Source organism: Pithys albifrons, chromosome Z (genome assembly GCF_047495875.1).
Source record: "Pithys albifrons albifrons isolate INPA30051 chromosome Z, PitAlb_v1, whole genome shotgun sequence".
NCBI lineage: Eukaryota > Metazoa > Chordata > Aves > Passeriformes > Thamnophilidae > Pithys > Pithys albifrons.
Window position 1 is genome coordinate 56,128,075 of NC_092497.1, and position 15,721 is coordinate 56,143,795.

A 15,721-nucleotide genomic window follows, 5' to 3' on the forward strand; every position below is an offset into this window, starting at 1 on the left:
CTGATCATCCCAGAGAATAGTTTTGTTGGAAAATACAAGAATGTTGGGATACTGGTGATTTTAAAAAAGTGGGATTACAGGAAGGTGACAGTTCTCCCTTTCTGTGTCACTTGTCATTGGAGAGTGCAGAATGTTGTTGCCTTGCTGTGAAATATAAAAGTAATACTGCTATCTGGAAGATTCCTTGATTCCTTGGAGCTTGACTTAAGCATTTGATTAAGAAAAAGTCATTTGTTATAATTGTTTTCTTTACATTTTTCAGATGATGTTTGTAAAGGTAAATATTTTAATAGCTTTGTCATTTATTTTAAGGAGGGAGACTTGGGAAAGTTAAAGGCCCGACATTCCGAATCTCAGGAGTGCAGGTGAATGCAAAGCTCGTTATCTCTCACGAAGAAGAGTTGGCACCATTGCACAAATCCATTCCTTCAGATCCAGAAGAAAGGAAAAGGTATTGATTTTTAAATTTTTAAAGGGAGTAGGAAGGTAGGAAACCTGTGAAGTTTTATTAGCTTTTTTTTTCTGACAACCTGAACTCAAAGCACACTGTTTAAATCATTGTCCCTCTAATTGCTGTAGGAACTGGCAGCAGTAAGCTGCTCCACTGCTGTGCTCCTTTCTTTCTTCTCTTGCCACAGAAGCCAGTAACAGCTTTGACTTCTCCACTGTATTCACTAGGACCTGTTTTCAGTTACTACTAATAATAAGGACTAGAATTCAGTCCTGCTCAGGAGCTGATAAGTGTCTCTGCCTGACAGGAGTATTCAAAGCACAGCAGTAGGTGTTTCTACTCTCTCAACCTTTTCCCTTGCCAGCTCGTGTATCACAATTCCTAAACTACCCACTTAGTTGGCAGTTGCACTTGGATGATGATTTTTGCTTTTATTCGTGGGTAACCAACTCTGTCACGCAGCTCATGGCCACAGACAGATGTCTATTCTTTGTATTTTAGTCTTAATAAGATTTAAAACACATTTCAGTGCTGATTTCAATAAAGATTTTATAGAATATGATGTTAAATCCCTGGATTGATTTCTTAAATTTACCAGCATCTTAACAGAGAAAATATAGTTACATCACTTGTGGATTCCATTCTCCCTCACTAAGCTTCAGATGTAAAAATCCTTTATTTGACCTTCTAATTTATTTCTTCTAGATATGTCATCCCATGCCACACCAAGGCTGCTCATTTTGATATAGATTGGGGTAAGGAAGATGACTCCAACTTGTTAATAGGCATCTATGAATATGGTTATGGCAGCTGGGAAATGATAAAAATGGATCCTGATCTCAGTTTGACACAAAAGGTACGTCATCTACAAAATCTAATGATAAGCAGAGTTACTGAAAGAGCTTTTTCTATAATGAATGAAATTGCAGTTACATTATACATCAGTTAAACTTCAGACCATCCTTCTTGTGTTATGTTACTAGATTTTAGGGTCTTGTGTATTTGGTTGAATTGTACCTTCTTGCAGTCATGTTGCCATATTCTCATGGGGTTGGGTGTAGGAATAAAGATTTTTTGAGTTGAGAAAAAGGGAGTTTGGAATAACAGACAAAGTTCTGGGGCCTGCTAGCAGGTGTGGGTTTAGTTCTGTGAGAAAGAGACCAATAACTAGCAAAAAAAAAGGAAATAAGAAGGCTTTGGGTTATTCTGCTCAAGAGAATGGAATGTTGAGAGATAACGTGGTCATAGCAATGGTGAACATTTGTCTAAAAGTGTCATCCAGGTAAAGCTGTGATGAGTTTTATAGACACTGTAATTCAACCTGTAGGATGAAGCTATGGGTGGGAAAAGGTAAGGAATATATTCTGTAACTGGAAGTTAGAGCTAAGTTTTTACTGTCTTTTTTCTCTCCATGGAGTTCTTGAATAAACTGTCTTTGAGTGTGACACCTGTAAGCTGTGACTTGATTTCTTCTCAAAGGCAAGATTTACTACGAACTCACACAGTCAAACTATTGCAGTTGGGCCTCTGTCACTTGATTTTTTTCTTGTTCTTTCACTGTTTCAGGTGCTCTGGTTTTGCTAATTTTGTGTTCTTGAACTTTTGAGAAGAGAGCTTTTTCTAGAGGTTTGATTCAGTGTCCCTATCCCCACCAATCCCCAGGTTCTTCAGCTGGAGCTGGTTTTCACTCCCAACATTTAGAGTAGCTGCACTAGAATTAGTGCAGCAGCCTCTTAGCAAAAGTGAGAGACAGGTCCTGAGAAAAAGACTCGGGTGAAGTAAGCTTTGTGACAGCAGCCTGTAGATTTGGGATTTGAGGAGCCAAGTTTGAGGCCAAAGTCGTTTATAATGATTCCTACTCCTGCCTTGCACTGATTTACCTGGTTTTTGAAGCCACACGTTTGTATTTGTGGCATCTGCAATACACTGTAGTGAGTTCTGCATTTAGAAGATGAGTAAGTCAGAGCCAGGAGCTGAGTGACTGGTACAGGTGTTCAGGATTTCTTAGAGGAACTGTCAGTGGAGACAGAAATCTGAGGCTGGTTTCTTGAACTGGTTTTAAATTGTGAGGCAATTTCCAAGACTCTGCGTTGGTTGCTCGATCGGAGAGAAATGAAAACTTTTAAGAAATTCTCCATTGCTTCAAGCAGTCTGGTGTGTTTATGAGGTGTAGTTGGAGTGGATTGTTCCCCACTTCCTTTGGCACAGCCTTGCTGCTCTGTGTGCTGCAGGCTGACACCTAAAATCAATAATATGTGCTCACTGTGTTACTGCCATTGCTGTCCCCAGATTTTGCCTGATGACCCAGATAAGAAACCCCAGGCCAAGCAGTTGCAGACCCGTGCAGACTACCTCATTAAATTACTGAATAAAGACCTGGCAAGGAAGGAAGCACAAAGACTTGCTGGAGCAGTAAGTAAAATTTGGCATTCATTAGTGAGAAAAAACAATATGCTTATGGGCATGTCAGCTGATCCTTCTCTTTTTTCAGTTTTCCTCTCTTTATTCCTGTAGTATTACTCTATTGGTAATCAACACACATGAGGTTAACTCAGGAAATTAATTGCAAGTTTCATGTACTATTCTCTGATTATTTGTGTGTATTTTCTATGGTTGCACTCTGTCTCCAGTCCTGGAAAAAGTTGTGGTCACGAGTGGCAATAAATAAAAGGAACCTTCTCTTCAATGTAAAAACAAATTTTTCTGCAACTGTAGTGCAAAGATGCTTTGTCAGTTGGCATTATTAAAGAGATCAATTTGCATTCAGGGCAATTCAAAGAGGAGGAAAGCAAGAACTAAGAAGAATAAGATGCTAAAGGCTGCAAAAATAAAAGAAGAAATAAAAAGTGATTCTTCACCACAGCCCTCAGAAAAATCTGATGAAGATGATTATGAGGATAACAAGGTCAGTATCTTCCATATGGGAAAGATGTCTATTCAGTTTTTCCTGTTAGTTTCAATTTGTATTTTGGATTAATAATTCCAATAATTAATAATTCTGCTTGGATTAATAAAATTAAAGCACTTGACTGTTATCCTTTTCCTGTGGCCACTGCAACTGATGTGTCAGTACAAGCACATGAAAGACTGTCTGTACTTGTATAATGATAAGCCAGTAACTGAGGAATGAGGAGTAGTTTTCCAAATTTTTGTAAAAAAATTATGGTCTAGTCACTACTGATACTACTTAGTTTCAGCATTCCTTGAAGAGTTCAGCACTTTCTTTGATAGAAATGCAAACGTCATGTAACACACAACTGAAAACTGATTTTTTGGCTAATGTGTAGTAACTGCTGATAGTGACTCTTAAGGTAAAGGTTATTTTATTCAGGCTCTGGAAAAAGTTATCAAGCTCAATTAGAATAAGCAGCATGAAAAAACTGTATTTCAGGGCTTGCACCTGAGAGCTCCTGTACACATCATGTCTCTCATTATCCTAAGAAACCATTTTAACTGACCGTTCAACCTTGTTGTGTTCTGTTACTTCTGATACATTTCTTCAGGCCTCTGCTTTTGTTGGATCTTTCTATTTCTGTCATTTATCACACAGCAAAACCAGCAGGGAGAAAAATTTAGGGTCAATGTCACAGCTAATTTTGTGATTTTGAATGTAGTTGAAATAAATCAGTGAAAATCTGTATGTATCATAAATATACTTCCTACATGGTTTGAAGTAAACTGTCACAAACCATTGTAATGGTCACCTTGTTCTAGAGTAAAAAATACTTATGAAAATATAGAGTTACAACTTACTCAGTGTTAGAAGAGCCATGATAAATCTATGAAAATATAGTAGTTTTTAACTAAAGCATTCCTGTATGCATTAAAATTGTACAGTGGAAAATAAAATCAAAAGCCAGAGGAAAAAATTCAGTGTAGACCATCTTATGTTTGTATTGAAAATCATTTGCCTGGAATGTAAAACTGAGAACAGTTTCCATTAATGAATGTGGGCAACTCAACCCTAAAACTAAGCAAATTTATGGTTCAGACTAATTAAAAATGAGTTTTAAAGACTTCATGCCTGCTCAGAAGACACTGCCTGGTATTTGATTGATTGGTTATAGTCAGGAAACTTCCCAGAATGGTGTCATATATTTGACAACAGGTATTTATCACTTCAGTCCTTTTGGACACTGATTAACAATTGCACTTCAAAGACTGGGCTATGTACAAGAACCACTCAAATGATTGGCCTTAACTGGTTATCTGCCATACTGTGTGCAGTATTTAAAACTTGCCTGTTTAGATGCTAGAATTATCAGGGAACCTTTGAAGTCAGTGAGTTTTTGCTAGAAAGTTTCCATCATGCCCAAACACTCAAGTCTTGTTTGGGCTGATGACTTTATACCTCCTCTCAGTAACTTGTTCAGTCAGGTATTGGGCATTCTTCCATCTGTTCTTCCTGCAAGTTTCTGTGTGTGCCTTTCCAGAGTGTGTTCAAGCACATGCAAAGATGATAATGATTCTTGCACATGTGTTATAATACTGTTTTTATTTACTGTAGTATTTCTGATGTGTCTGAAAGGATTTTAGTTTCTGTCTTAGGCCTTATAAATGAATATTATAAAGGGCAGTGAACTGAGATTGTGATCACCTTCCAACAGTTAAATGGGCCCTTATCAAACAGTCTGTAACTAAGATGTTTTTAAAGCCTGGTAAAACAAACAGCTCTGGAAAAGAGAAAGTCTGGACTCTGTTACCTTCCCCTGTGAATGTTTAATATGGGATTGGTAAAATGTTGCTGGGATAAAGCTGACTAGATCAGAGGCCTTCCAACATCCCCGTCACTTGAGTGTCCTGACCAGTCAGCTCTGCGTTGCTGCAAGACCTACCTCTTCTTAGGTTTTAACTCGTCAGAGTCTTAAGTACCTTTAAATAAACCGAATTCAAAGTTAATTCTATGTTAAATGGACACAATTTTTCACACTCAGTGCCTGTGCTGAGTCAGTATTTGCTTTGTCACATCAAAAAGTGAGTGCATAGTTCTCACCTTTCTTTGCAACTGCCTTCAGTTCTGTTTGATGTTAAATTCTATGTCCAAAAAGAAAACAATGCACAGATAAAAAGTGTTTTAGTCTGATAGTTACAAAACTTGTATAGGTAGGAACTCAGTTTGATGTGACATATATTCTTGCATATTGCAGGATGAGATTGTTTCAGTGAAACATCCACATAAAAAATTTAAAGCAGAGAAAGAAAATGAAGAAAAGCCTGAGCCAGATACTGGTATAAAGAAGGAAGCTGAAGAAAAAAGAGAGACAAAAGAAAAGGAAAATAAGAGGGATTTGAAAAGGGAGAAAAAAGAAAAAGAGGATAAGAAAGAATTAAAAGAAAAAGATATTAAAGAAAAGAGAGAAAACAAAGTAAAAGAATCCACACAGAAAGAAAAAGAAGTAAAGGAAGAGAAGGTAACTAGGTTTACTTGTCTTACATAGCACTAGAAAAGGTCACCAGGTTTATGTGAATGATTTTTAGATGAAAAGGTGTTTTGAATCTGATCAGTTGTCATTTCATCAAAGTCTTTTACATAATTTGAAGTTTTATTTTTCTTGCCTGAAACCATGAGGAGAAGCTTTTGAAATGGGAAACTGCATCTTCAGTCATTCATCTCTTAGTTGGACTGAGAGTAAAAGTGTGTGCAGAAATTATTATTTTCCATTTCCATCCCACAGAGAAGATAAAATGTACTGTCATGGAAAGTCAGCATAGATTTTATTTTTATTACTGAAGAGAATACAAGAGTTGTGGGGCTTGTCATACATTATACGATGATTCCAGAGCCAGAATAGAATGTACTTAAATACTTTTGTATCTTGTTCTTAGATAAATGAAATCAAATCTGAAAATAAAGAAAAAACTAAAAAAATTGCATTGCTGGACACTCCAGTTCATATTACGGCCTCTAGTGAACCAGTTCCTATATCAGAAGAATCTGAAGAACTGGATCAGAAAACTTTTAGTGTGGTAAGTCAATTTAAGTTGATACTTAAGTTTATATTTTAAATATACTTATTAGTCTAAATGAGGACAATTTCTGATATTCTTGATGGTCTTATTTGGCTCTGTAACACAGGTGCTCTTTTGCTAGTAAAGTCTCAGATCAGTGAATGTTATTGACAGTGTAGTAAAGTAATTTTTGACTGCATTCCAGAAGTTTTATTTTGCTTTTTTACTGTATTTAAGTAAGATAATGGAAAAACTTATCCAGTGGTTTCTGTGATGAATAGATTTTTATTATCAATTCTAAAGATACATCCTTGGGAGTCACTTGGGTATCCTCCTTCTTACAGGGGAGAGATGAAGGAACTTAAAAACAAGTGATGGAGTCTCTGGCTCCACCTTATCATATATGCTTTTTTTCTTCGTAAGACAGCAAATAAAACTTAAGTTTCAGCACTTGCCTCCTGAAGTGTTGAAAAATTAAATTAGTAGTCACAGGAAGAAACAAATGCTAAAGCCCTTGCTGAAGTAATGTTTGTGACACCAAAGTAATTCTGTTTAACCAAGAAGCAAATGAACATTTGATGAAAATGGGCCCTTGGAACAGTACCAGTGAGTTACTCTGAGCAGCTTCTCTCCTGTGGTGGTTTTGTCATTCAGATTTCAGCAGCTGTGTGTTTTTGCCAGCCAGGCCTGGTGGGGCTGTTGTGGGTGCTGGCTGTGACATGCCAGGAGGAGTCTCTTGGGTATGGTAGTAGTGACTAGTCTATGGTTTTATTCTAAACATTCCTATAACTCGCCTGTGATTTTCAGCATGGGCCTTGTGTGATTCAGGTGGATGTGGTTATGTGGCTATTAACAGAAAATCATTTGATTTCCATGTACAGTTACATTTTTCTGATCACTTCTGTATTTAAGCAGTGCACTCTGTAACTTTTTCAAGGCTACCTTAATCTATGGCTTGTACAGGATGTAATACAAATGCTTAATTAACTCAGGGGCATGAGCTGGCAGAGGAACAGCGTCCCTATTTTTTCTGAGTTGACTGTAGATGTAATGGTATTACCACTGTAATAGTAATATTTCATTTCATTCTGTTCCAGATATTTGTTTTTTCTAGGTTTGGTAGTGTATAGAAAAATGGCCAAGAGGGTTGTTCTGGAAGGTATGACCATTTGTGCCATGGTCAGGTGCAGTCTAATTAAACATTGAACTGCACTTTTAAATGGAAATTACTACTGTGGGTTGTTGGAGCTTAACTGATTTGACTCTTTATGATAAGGAGAACACACATTTCATGTTTACCATTCCTTTGTTGTTCAAAGCTATTCCTAAGCAAGTGTCTGTAATTTAAACTGTGCCAACTGGGTTTATCTGGGTTTACTGTGAAAACATTGGATTCAGTGTGAAAATTCAAGGATGCACAACCTCTGTCTGGGTCAACATCGCTGTTGTTGCTGGTCCAGGCATCGCCTGTACTTGGCACTGGTGAGGCCACACCTTGAGTGTTGTGTTCAGTTCTGGGCCCCTCAGTTCAGGAAAGATCTTGAGGGGCTGGAGAAGGGACTGGATGTGGCACTGAATCTCCTCTTAAACACCTCCAGGGACAGAGAATCCACCATGTCTTGATCCAACCCCACTGTGATCACCAGCCCAGGGCATGGAGTGCCCTGGGCTGGTGATCACAGTGGGGTTGGTTCAAGGGTTGGACTTGATCTCAGAGGTCTCTTCCAACCCAACTGAGAAGAGAAAGAGCAACGAGGCTGGAGAAGGGACTGGAGCACAGGTGCTGTGGGGAGAGGCTGAGGGAGCTGGGGGTGTTTAGCCTGGAGAAGAGAAGGCTCAAGGGGGACTCTCACTCTCTACAACTGCCTGGAAGGAGGTGGTGGCCAGGTGGGGGTTGGGCTCTTTCCCCAGGCAACCAGTGACATGAAAAGGAGAAACATCCCCAGACAGTGCCAGGAGGGTTTCAGGTTGGATATTAGGGAAATATTCCTCACTGAAAGAGTGGTTAATCTCTGGAACAGACTGCCCTGGGTGGTGGTGAAGTCTCCATCCATGGAAGCATTCAAAAAATGACTAGATATGGGACTTGTGATGTGGTTTAATGAGCTTAGTGGTGTTCCATCAAAGGGTGGACTTAATTATCTTGGAGGTTGTTTCCAGCCTTTATGGTCCTATACCCAAACTAGCTTTCCTCTAGGTAGCACAAGTTCTGCTCCTATCTGCATAGGAGGTTTAAAAAATGCTCAGAGAAGGAATCCTGGTCCTCTGCTGAATGCCAGGTGGAATTGCTGCAGAAAGTCTTTGAAATGTACTGAAAACTCTCACATTAAATTTTGGCATTGAGTTTGTATAGCTTTCTAGCAGCTAAAAAGTGTAAACTTGCTCTACATGATAGTGCTAAAAGTTTTAATTGTAAAACCCAGTTGTAACAAGTCCTTTTCCTCAGAAATCCCATGTATTAAATTAGTGCTTTCTCAAACCCTTGCATGGCATCCCACCCTTAAGGGGAAGGGAGCATATAAGATTCACAGGTGCTTGTGGTCGAAAGAAATGGCAGAAGTCAGAGGGTCTGCAAAAGCTTCCAGTGTTTTATTAGTGAATTGCACCCTTGACATGGAAACTGGTGTGTTACTCCCTGTTCTGCTGTATAAGCCCAGGCAGTGAGTTTTGAACAGACAGGTGGGGTGAAGGGAGAGAGGGAGGGAAAGAGAGAGAAGTAGACAGTGGGGAGGAAGGGAGGGAAAAAGAGAGATCAGGCCCCAGCACTGATCCATCGGGGTTTCCAGCATCCTGGGGGTGCCCACACACAGGGACTTCATGGGGAAACCTTTATATGGATACGTTTTCCCCTCCCTGGAGGTCAAGTTTCTTGCTATGCAAATCAGTCACTGTGGGCAGTCTGTTCTTCCAGGCCTTGTTGGAAATGGATCAAAGGGCTTTGAGGGTCTTGGCAGTCCACACCTGCTGCTTAGCCCCAGTGCTGTGCCTGTGCTTGGGATGTTTTGCTTATCTCCAGGATGTTTGCCCCAAAAAAGTGGTGCCCTAACTCTGTATGGGCCCTTCTTCAGCCACAGCAGTCCTTGGATGGCTCCACAGCTGTCCAGTATCGGTGTGTGAGACAAACACAGTGGCACCCTTGTCTTCCAGGCTTCTACACCTTGATATCTATTTTATAGAATCTTTCACAGAGAAATAAAATTTCAGTTTGGTTTATAACACGACTTCTTCCAAAGGAAACCAGCAAAACACTTCTGAGAGCTGTGAGAAAGTCTTGTATTTCCTCTGACTTGAAACAGTATTGTCTTTGCCTGCATATATATCACAGTAAAAGGTGGGTCATGTTTTAGAATATATTTAATTGATACATTATTTTTTTTCCATTTTACAGTGCAAAGAAAGAATGAGACCTGTCAAAGCAGCGTTGAAACAGCTGGATCGACCAGAAAAGGGCCTTTCTGAAAGAGAGCAGCTGGAGCACACTCGACAGTGTCTCATCAAAATTGGGGATCACATTACTGAGTGTCTAAAAGAGTACACAAATCCTGAACAAATTAAACAGTGGAGAAAGTAAGTTATTCTCCCTGGGCTTGCTAGAAAAAAGTAAATCTGTAATTGCTTCTATTAATAGAATAGGTTTTACTTATTTCTCCTGTTTCTTTTTCTCTCTTTCTTGTATCTTCCTGCTATTTTAAGTAGGAACCCATTGAAAGATGATTATACATTGTTCTGATTTTTAATGGGTTGACTTTGAGCATTTGCTGCTCAGCAGTGCATTTTGCCCAGTGGGTGGAGACATCACACTGTTCACTGAAACCAGACACTGGGGAACTTGTCACTAAACTCTGTTTGGTGGAAAGGCATTCTGGCCTTTAAGGATATAGTTTTTTTCAACTTAGGTGGTTTTGGTTCTTTATAATTTGTGCTGAAAATACACAGTTCTAAAATTGTGTCGAAACTTTGTATGATTTCGAGTTACAGAATTTTTTATTGTTTTTAAAATGTATTAACTGTGACTTAAAATCTATTAACTGTGACTTGATAAAAGTATTTATCTGTACTGAGATGCACTTCAAAAGTGAGAGAAGGGTTGGCATCTTTATGAGGTGACAATTTAAAAAATGTATCTTGGTTTGTAAACTCCTTATCTGTCATTGTTAAGTTCTTAATGCAAATTGAGTTTCTTTTATTGGAATGTGCACTTAGTCTCCTTACAAATACATCCTGCACTTCCTTATACCAAAGTGTGCCAAGTGTTGCATTTTCTTGAAGACTTCTGTTAGTGTAGAAGGTGTTGATCTGCTGCTGTTACTGCCTTTATTTCAGAATATTAAGGTGATATGAGACACAAAAATGAGATCCATGTCTTACGTTTTGGTAAATGTTACATTTTTTAAAGTGGAAACTTGTCATAGAGCTATTGCACATAATAATGCTACAATATTATGTGTAAATTAAGAAAATAAATATTTCAGTTATCTTTGATAAGTGGTGTACCTTATGTAAAGTTATAATGGTCTCATTAGACACACCACTGACTGGTTGTCTACTGCAAACTTCTAGACAGAAATTAGTGTTTAAATGATCACAGTGAAGGAGCAAACTGTTGCTTTCTGAGCCTACACACTTCAAGTATTTCTCAACACCACTATTCTGTGGTGTCTTTCAAGCATTCCACCTGTAAATTTTACTGAAGGAGTTCTGTTAAAAGAGCTTTACCTGCAATCATAGAAGCAAATGTTTTCCTTCAGAATTCTGGCATCTTGATGACAAAGGACTTGGATTTTTTCTCTTTGGTTCCTTCAAGCACAGATTAGGCACAAATCCATTGATAAACTGTTAAAGGAATTAGTCTTTGAAATGTTATATTTACAGCTATGTAATATTTGTTGTGCAACCAGGCAATGATGTGTAGATTTTATAGTGTTTCTGATTCACTGAAGTACAGTTCAAGAATTTCAGGAAAATAAATTTACAGAAGAATTGTAACTTCTCTTTTCTTTTTCCTCAGAAATCTGTGGATTTTTGTCTCTAAGTTTACTGAATTTGATGCCAGAAAGCTGCACAAACTGTATAAACATGCAATCAAAAAGCGACAAGAGTCTCAGGTAACATTTTCAGACACTTCCTAAATACAGACATATGTATGTTAAGCATTACAACTCTTCCATTAGCTTTAAAGGATTATAAGGAACACAGAAATACACTTCAAGTATCATTTTTGTTTGTAGTATGGTACTCTCTTTTGTTGGGTTATTTTTCTAATGTATCCAGATGAACTTCTGGGTTTACCAATGAGCTTTTGCACTTGTCTCTTTTAGCAACACAATGACCAGAATATTGGCAGCAATGTGAACACACATGTAATTAGAAATCCAGGTAAGAAACCTTAAGTACATTCTTGTGTTGGATAGCTCAGTTTTCATGTTTATTTCATTCCACACATCTCTGGGGTCTGTGTCCCACACTGCTAAGTATGGTAGAGAAGGCTGATTCTAGCAAAGCTTCACTAGTTTGATGATGAAATCCAGCTGCTACTTAGAGGGTTATTTGACTGTCCTGTAAGAAAAAATCAGAAATACTTCCTGTGTTAAATTTTGAGGAGGGGAGAGACCTACTCAAACCTGTAGATTTCTTGGAAATTCTGTGCCTCTTTGTAGCTGTTATAATGTCACTGCCATGCAAGAAAGCAAACTGTGACCTTGCATCATAGTTTGTCATGAGTGACATGGGCTGTCTTTTATTTTTTACTAAAACACTGATTTTTTTTTCCCCTGTGTTCCCACACCTGCCTTCTTGAATGTAATACTTGTTTTTGTCTTGTGTGAGAGAACACTTTGAGTAAATTTTCATGGACTTAAAATTAGCATTGTGTTTTTTTGGAAAACCACTAGAATTGTTTTGCTGACAGGGTGTGCCATTAGAACTGTTACTCATAGTATGTCCACCCCTTCTTAGAGAGGAAGTTGCTGCCATTCTAAAATTGCTCTGCTGAAGGCACCTCTGCTCATGTGGACCACACTTTGCTTCACAGGCTGGATGGAGAGGCTGAGAAGTTCACTTTCCAAGCCCTACACTTACACATTCCCCCTTACTTCTGAGGTTTCTTTCCATTCAGTAGCATTAGTGCACTTGCCTTTCAACTGTTTAGACCCTGTTTCTTTTAAATTATGTCACTTCATACTGTTGACATCTGACACGTGGAAGTGCTGCTTGAATTAGGGGAAGTCAAGATGTTATGAGACTTCTTTTTAACCTCTGCTTTTTTAAACAGATGTGGAAAGACTAAAGGAGAACACAAACCACGATGACAGTAGCAGGGACAGTTACTCTTCTGACAGGCACTTGTCACAGTACCACGATCATCACAAGGACAGACATCAGGGGGATTCTTACAAGAAAAGCGACTCTAGGAAACGGCCCTATTCAGCCTTCAGCAACGGGAAAGATCACAGGGACTGGGATCACTACAAACAAGACAGCAGGTGAGTTTCTCAAGCAGTTTTGAAACCTGATCAGAAGTCCTTTGCCTGGTTTTGTAGTTATGCTTGTAGCAAGCACCAAACCATCTTTTCTGAGTAAAGCAAAATTGCTGCAGGGATCTCTCCCTAATGCACAGACCCCCTATCTATCTATCTATCTATCTATCTATCTATCTATCTATCTATCTATCTATCTATCTATCTATCTATCTATCTATCATCTATCTACCTACCTCTGTCTGTCTATCTATCCCCCACAGACCCCCCCAACTCCCCACAGATCCCAATATGCCCCCCATAGACCCACCATAAATGCCCATAGACCCTCAAACCCTTCCCAGATCCCCCATAGGCCCCCCCAGACCCCCCATTGACCCTCCACAGACCCCCATAGACACCCCCATAGACACCTCCATAGAACCCCCCCCAATGACCCCATAAATGCCCAAAGACAACCCCCCCCCCAGACCCCTTATTGACACCCCTAGATCCCCCAGACCCCCCCCACTGACCCTCACAGACCCCACCTGGACCCCCACAGACCTCCACAGACCCCCCCCCATAAACGCCCACAGACCCCTCACAGTTCCCCCTAGACCCCCACAGACCCCCCACTGACCCCCCCTAGACCCCCCACAGATCCCCCTAGAGCCCAAATAGACCCCCAAAGACCCCCCATAGACCCCCTCAGACCCCCATAGACCCCCCCCATAAACCCCACAGACCCCCCCAGAGACCCCCCACAGACCCCCACAGACCACCCATAGATCCCCCATAGACCCCCCACAGACCCACCACAGGATTGTGACTCCTCATGTGGTCAGTAACTCTGATACAAACAATTTTTATTTTTTAGATACTACAGTGATAGTAAGCATAGAAAGTTAGACGACTACAGGAGCAGAGACCACAGGTCCAACCTGGAGGGAAGTTTAAAAGACAGCCGGGCACATTCGGATCACCGTTCCCATTCAGACCACAGGATACACTTGGATCACCGCTCCACGTCCGAGTACAGCCACCACAAATCACCCAGAGACTACAGGTACCACTCAGACTGGCAAATGGACCACAGAGCTTCGGGGAGTGGCCCCAGGTCACCATTAGATCAGAGGTCTCCGTACGGTTCGAGGTCTCCCCTGGGCCACAGATCTCCATTTGAACACTCATCAGATCACAAAAGTACACCTGAACATACATGGAGTAGCCGGAAAACATAACAAAGACTGAGACTTGCTGGACCTTCTTTTAGCCATATACAGTAAACTAACACAGTAATTGCCTTACATGACTTGAAAGATACAGATGGGATATTCTATCAGTAGCAGTATTGTTACTTCTTTCCAGGATGCAAGGTCTATTATCCCAACAGAAGAAAAATATTTTTGTATTTAAAGTTTATGCTGCACTGTGCTGCAAATGCTGTGGCACTTTTTTTAAGAAATGGAAGATGTTTACTTTTACAGGGACCTCAACACTGCCCATTTCAGACTGGATCTTACTATAAAAGTCTTCATGTCAAAGTGGTTTGAGGCTGATAATGTTTTAAGTTATGTTTGTAAACGAACTTTTAAAAACACTGACCTGTGCTCATATTTCAGGAGGGAATGGGGAGATTATTTTGTTTTTTTTCTTAGTAAAGAACTCTCAAGGACTTTGTTCACTTTCCAAAGCTACTTGTTTACATTGTACACTGCGACCACCTTGCCGCTTTTCATCACAAGCTTGAATATTTAAATTCTGTACCTATAACTGTAAAATAGCCAGGATTTCTTCTGTTTGTGATCAGTTACAATGCCTTTTTACAAAACAAACAAATGAATAATAAAAAATAAAGCAAAACACAAATAAATGGCTGTAAATCGTTGTAAATTTATTAAATGAGCTTTTTTCCCCCTCAGGCTTTTTTTGACTGTTCCTTTCCCCACCAACTCAGGCCTTCTTGTCACAAGTATGAAACAAAATCAGTGTACTTAAATGTTTCAATAAAAGACCTTGATGGAGTCACTGCTCAGAATGTAAAAATGGGGAAAGGGGATGTTTTATTCCACTTAGTGCTCCCTTTATTGGATACTTTAGATACACGTTTTGGGGTTGTGTTTGGGGTTTTTTCCCTATTAAACTGTCAGTGTTGTGATTGTTTGTAATGAAATGGTAAAAAATAACCAGCTAAACTGTGCTCTGAAAGGCTTTTCAGATGCATTTGTTTTAAAGGAGGAGTGTCGAATATCAGAAGACTTCAGTATCCAAATCAATCAAAATTCATTGTAAATTCATTTGTGTTCCCTCTTCAACATGGGCAATAATGTCAAATGTGCTATGCAGCTAGTTAATATTTTAGAAGATTTGAATTATGACTTTATTGACAGAATTGTTACGATGCACACTGATTGTACATAGATAACTTCTATCTGACAAATTAAATTTAAACTAAAAGGACATGTGGGTCTTGTAGTTTTCTGCTGTGTTTTTCTCTATAGGGTTTATCCATAAAAGCATTAAAAGTACTAAATTTATAATCTTTGTGATAACTCGAGAAGATATCTAGGCTGGCATCATGAGGTGGGAACAATCTGTTGCTCCAGTTTTTCTCTGCTTTTGTAATGTTGAGCATGTTTTCCAATCAGACAGGTTTATAAGAAAGCATTAATATAAAAACAAAAATATCTGTCCAGAGAGTAGCTCTTAGACCTCAGTGTAAGCACATTAAGTATTAAGCTTATTTAATGTGGCCTGTGACTGAGTTAATCGATGCTGCTTTGTTTCTTAACTCTTCATCTTGACAAGGTCTGGAGGGTTTGAGTTGTGCTCTCAGGTTTGGTGGCTGCAGCGCTGTTGAGGC

General features: G+C 39.3%; 1 protein-coding gene across 3 annotated transcripts in view; it reads left to right on the top strand.

Annotated features, from left to right (window-relative positions):
- The window catches only part of CHD1 (chromodomain helicase DNA binding protein 1), a 70,609-nt gene extending 55,289 nt beyond the window's left edge, over positions 1-15,320 (top strand). For 2 of the 3 annotated variants that reach the window (XM_071580931.1, XM_071580932.1), the window contains exons 27-37: positions 313-451; positions 1,157-1,307; positions 2,741-2,863; positions 3,219-3,356; positions 5,599-5,862; positions 6,278-6,418; positions 9,789-9,967; positions 11,409-11,505; positions 11,719-11,776; positions 12,672-12,882; positions 13,736-15,320. In XM_071580931.1, the coding sequence (XP_071437032.1) occupies positions 313-451; positions 1,157-1,307; positions 2,741-2,863; positions 3,219-3,356; positions 5,599-5,862; positions 6,278-6,418; positions 9,789-9,967; positions 11,409-11,505; positions 11,719-11,776; positions 12,672-12,882; positions 13,736-14,099 (1,865 nt within the window). In that variant the 3' untranslated portion in view covers positions 14,100-15,320. The remainder of the gene's footprint in view (positions 1-312; positions 452-1,156; positions 1,308-2,740; positions 2,864-3,218; positions 3,357-5,598; positions 5,863-6,277; positions 6,419-9,788; positions 9,968-11,408; positions 11,506-11,718; positions 11,777-12,671; positions 12,883-13,735) is intronic. The other variant, XM_071580933.1, reaches the window with a different exon arrangement.
- Positions 15,321-15,721: the final 401 nt, after the last annotated feature.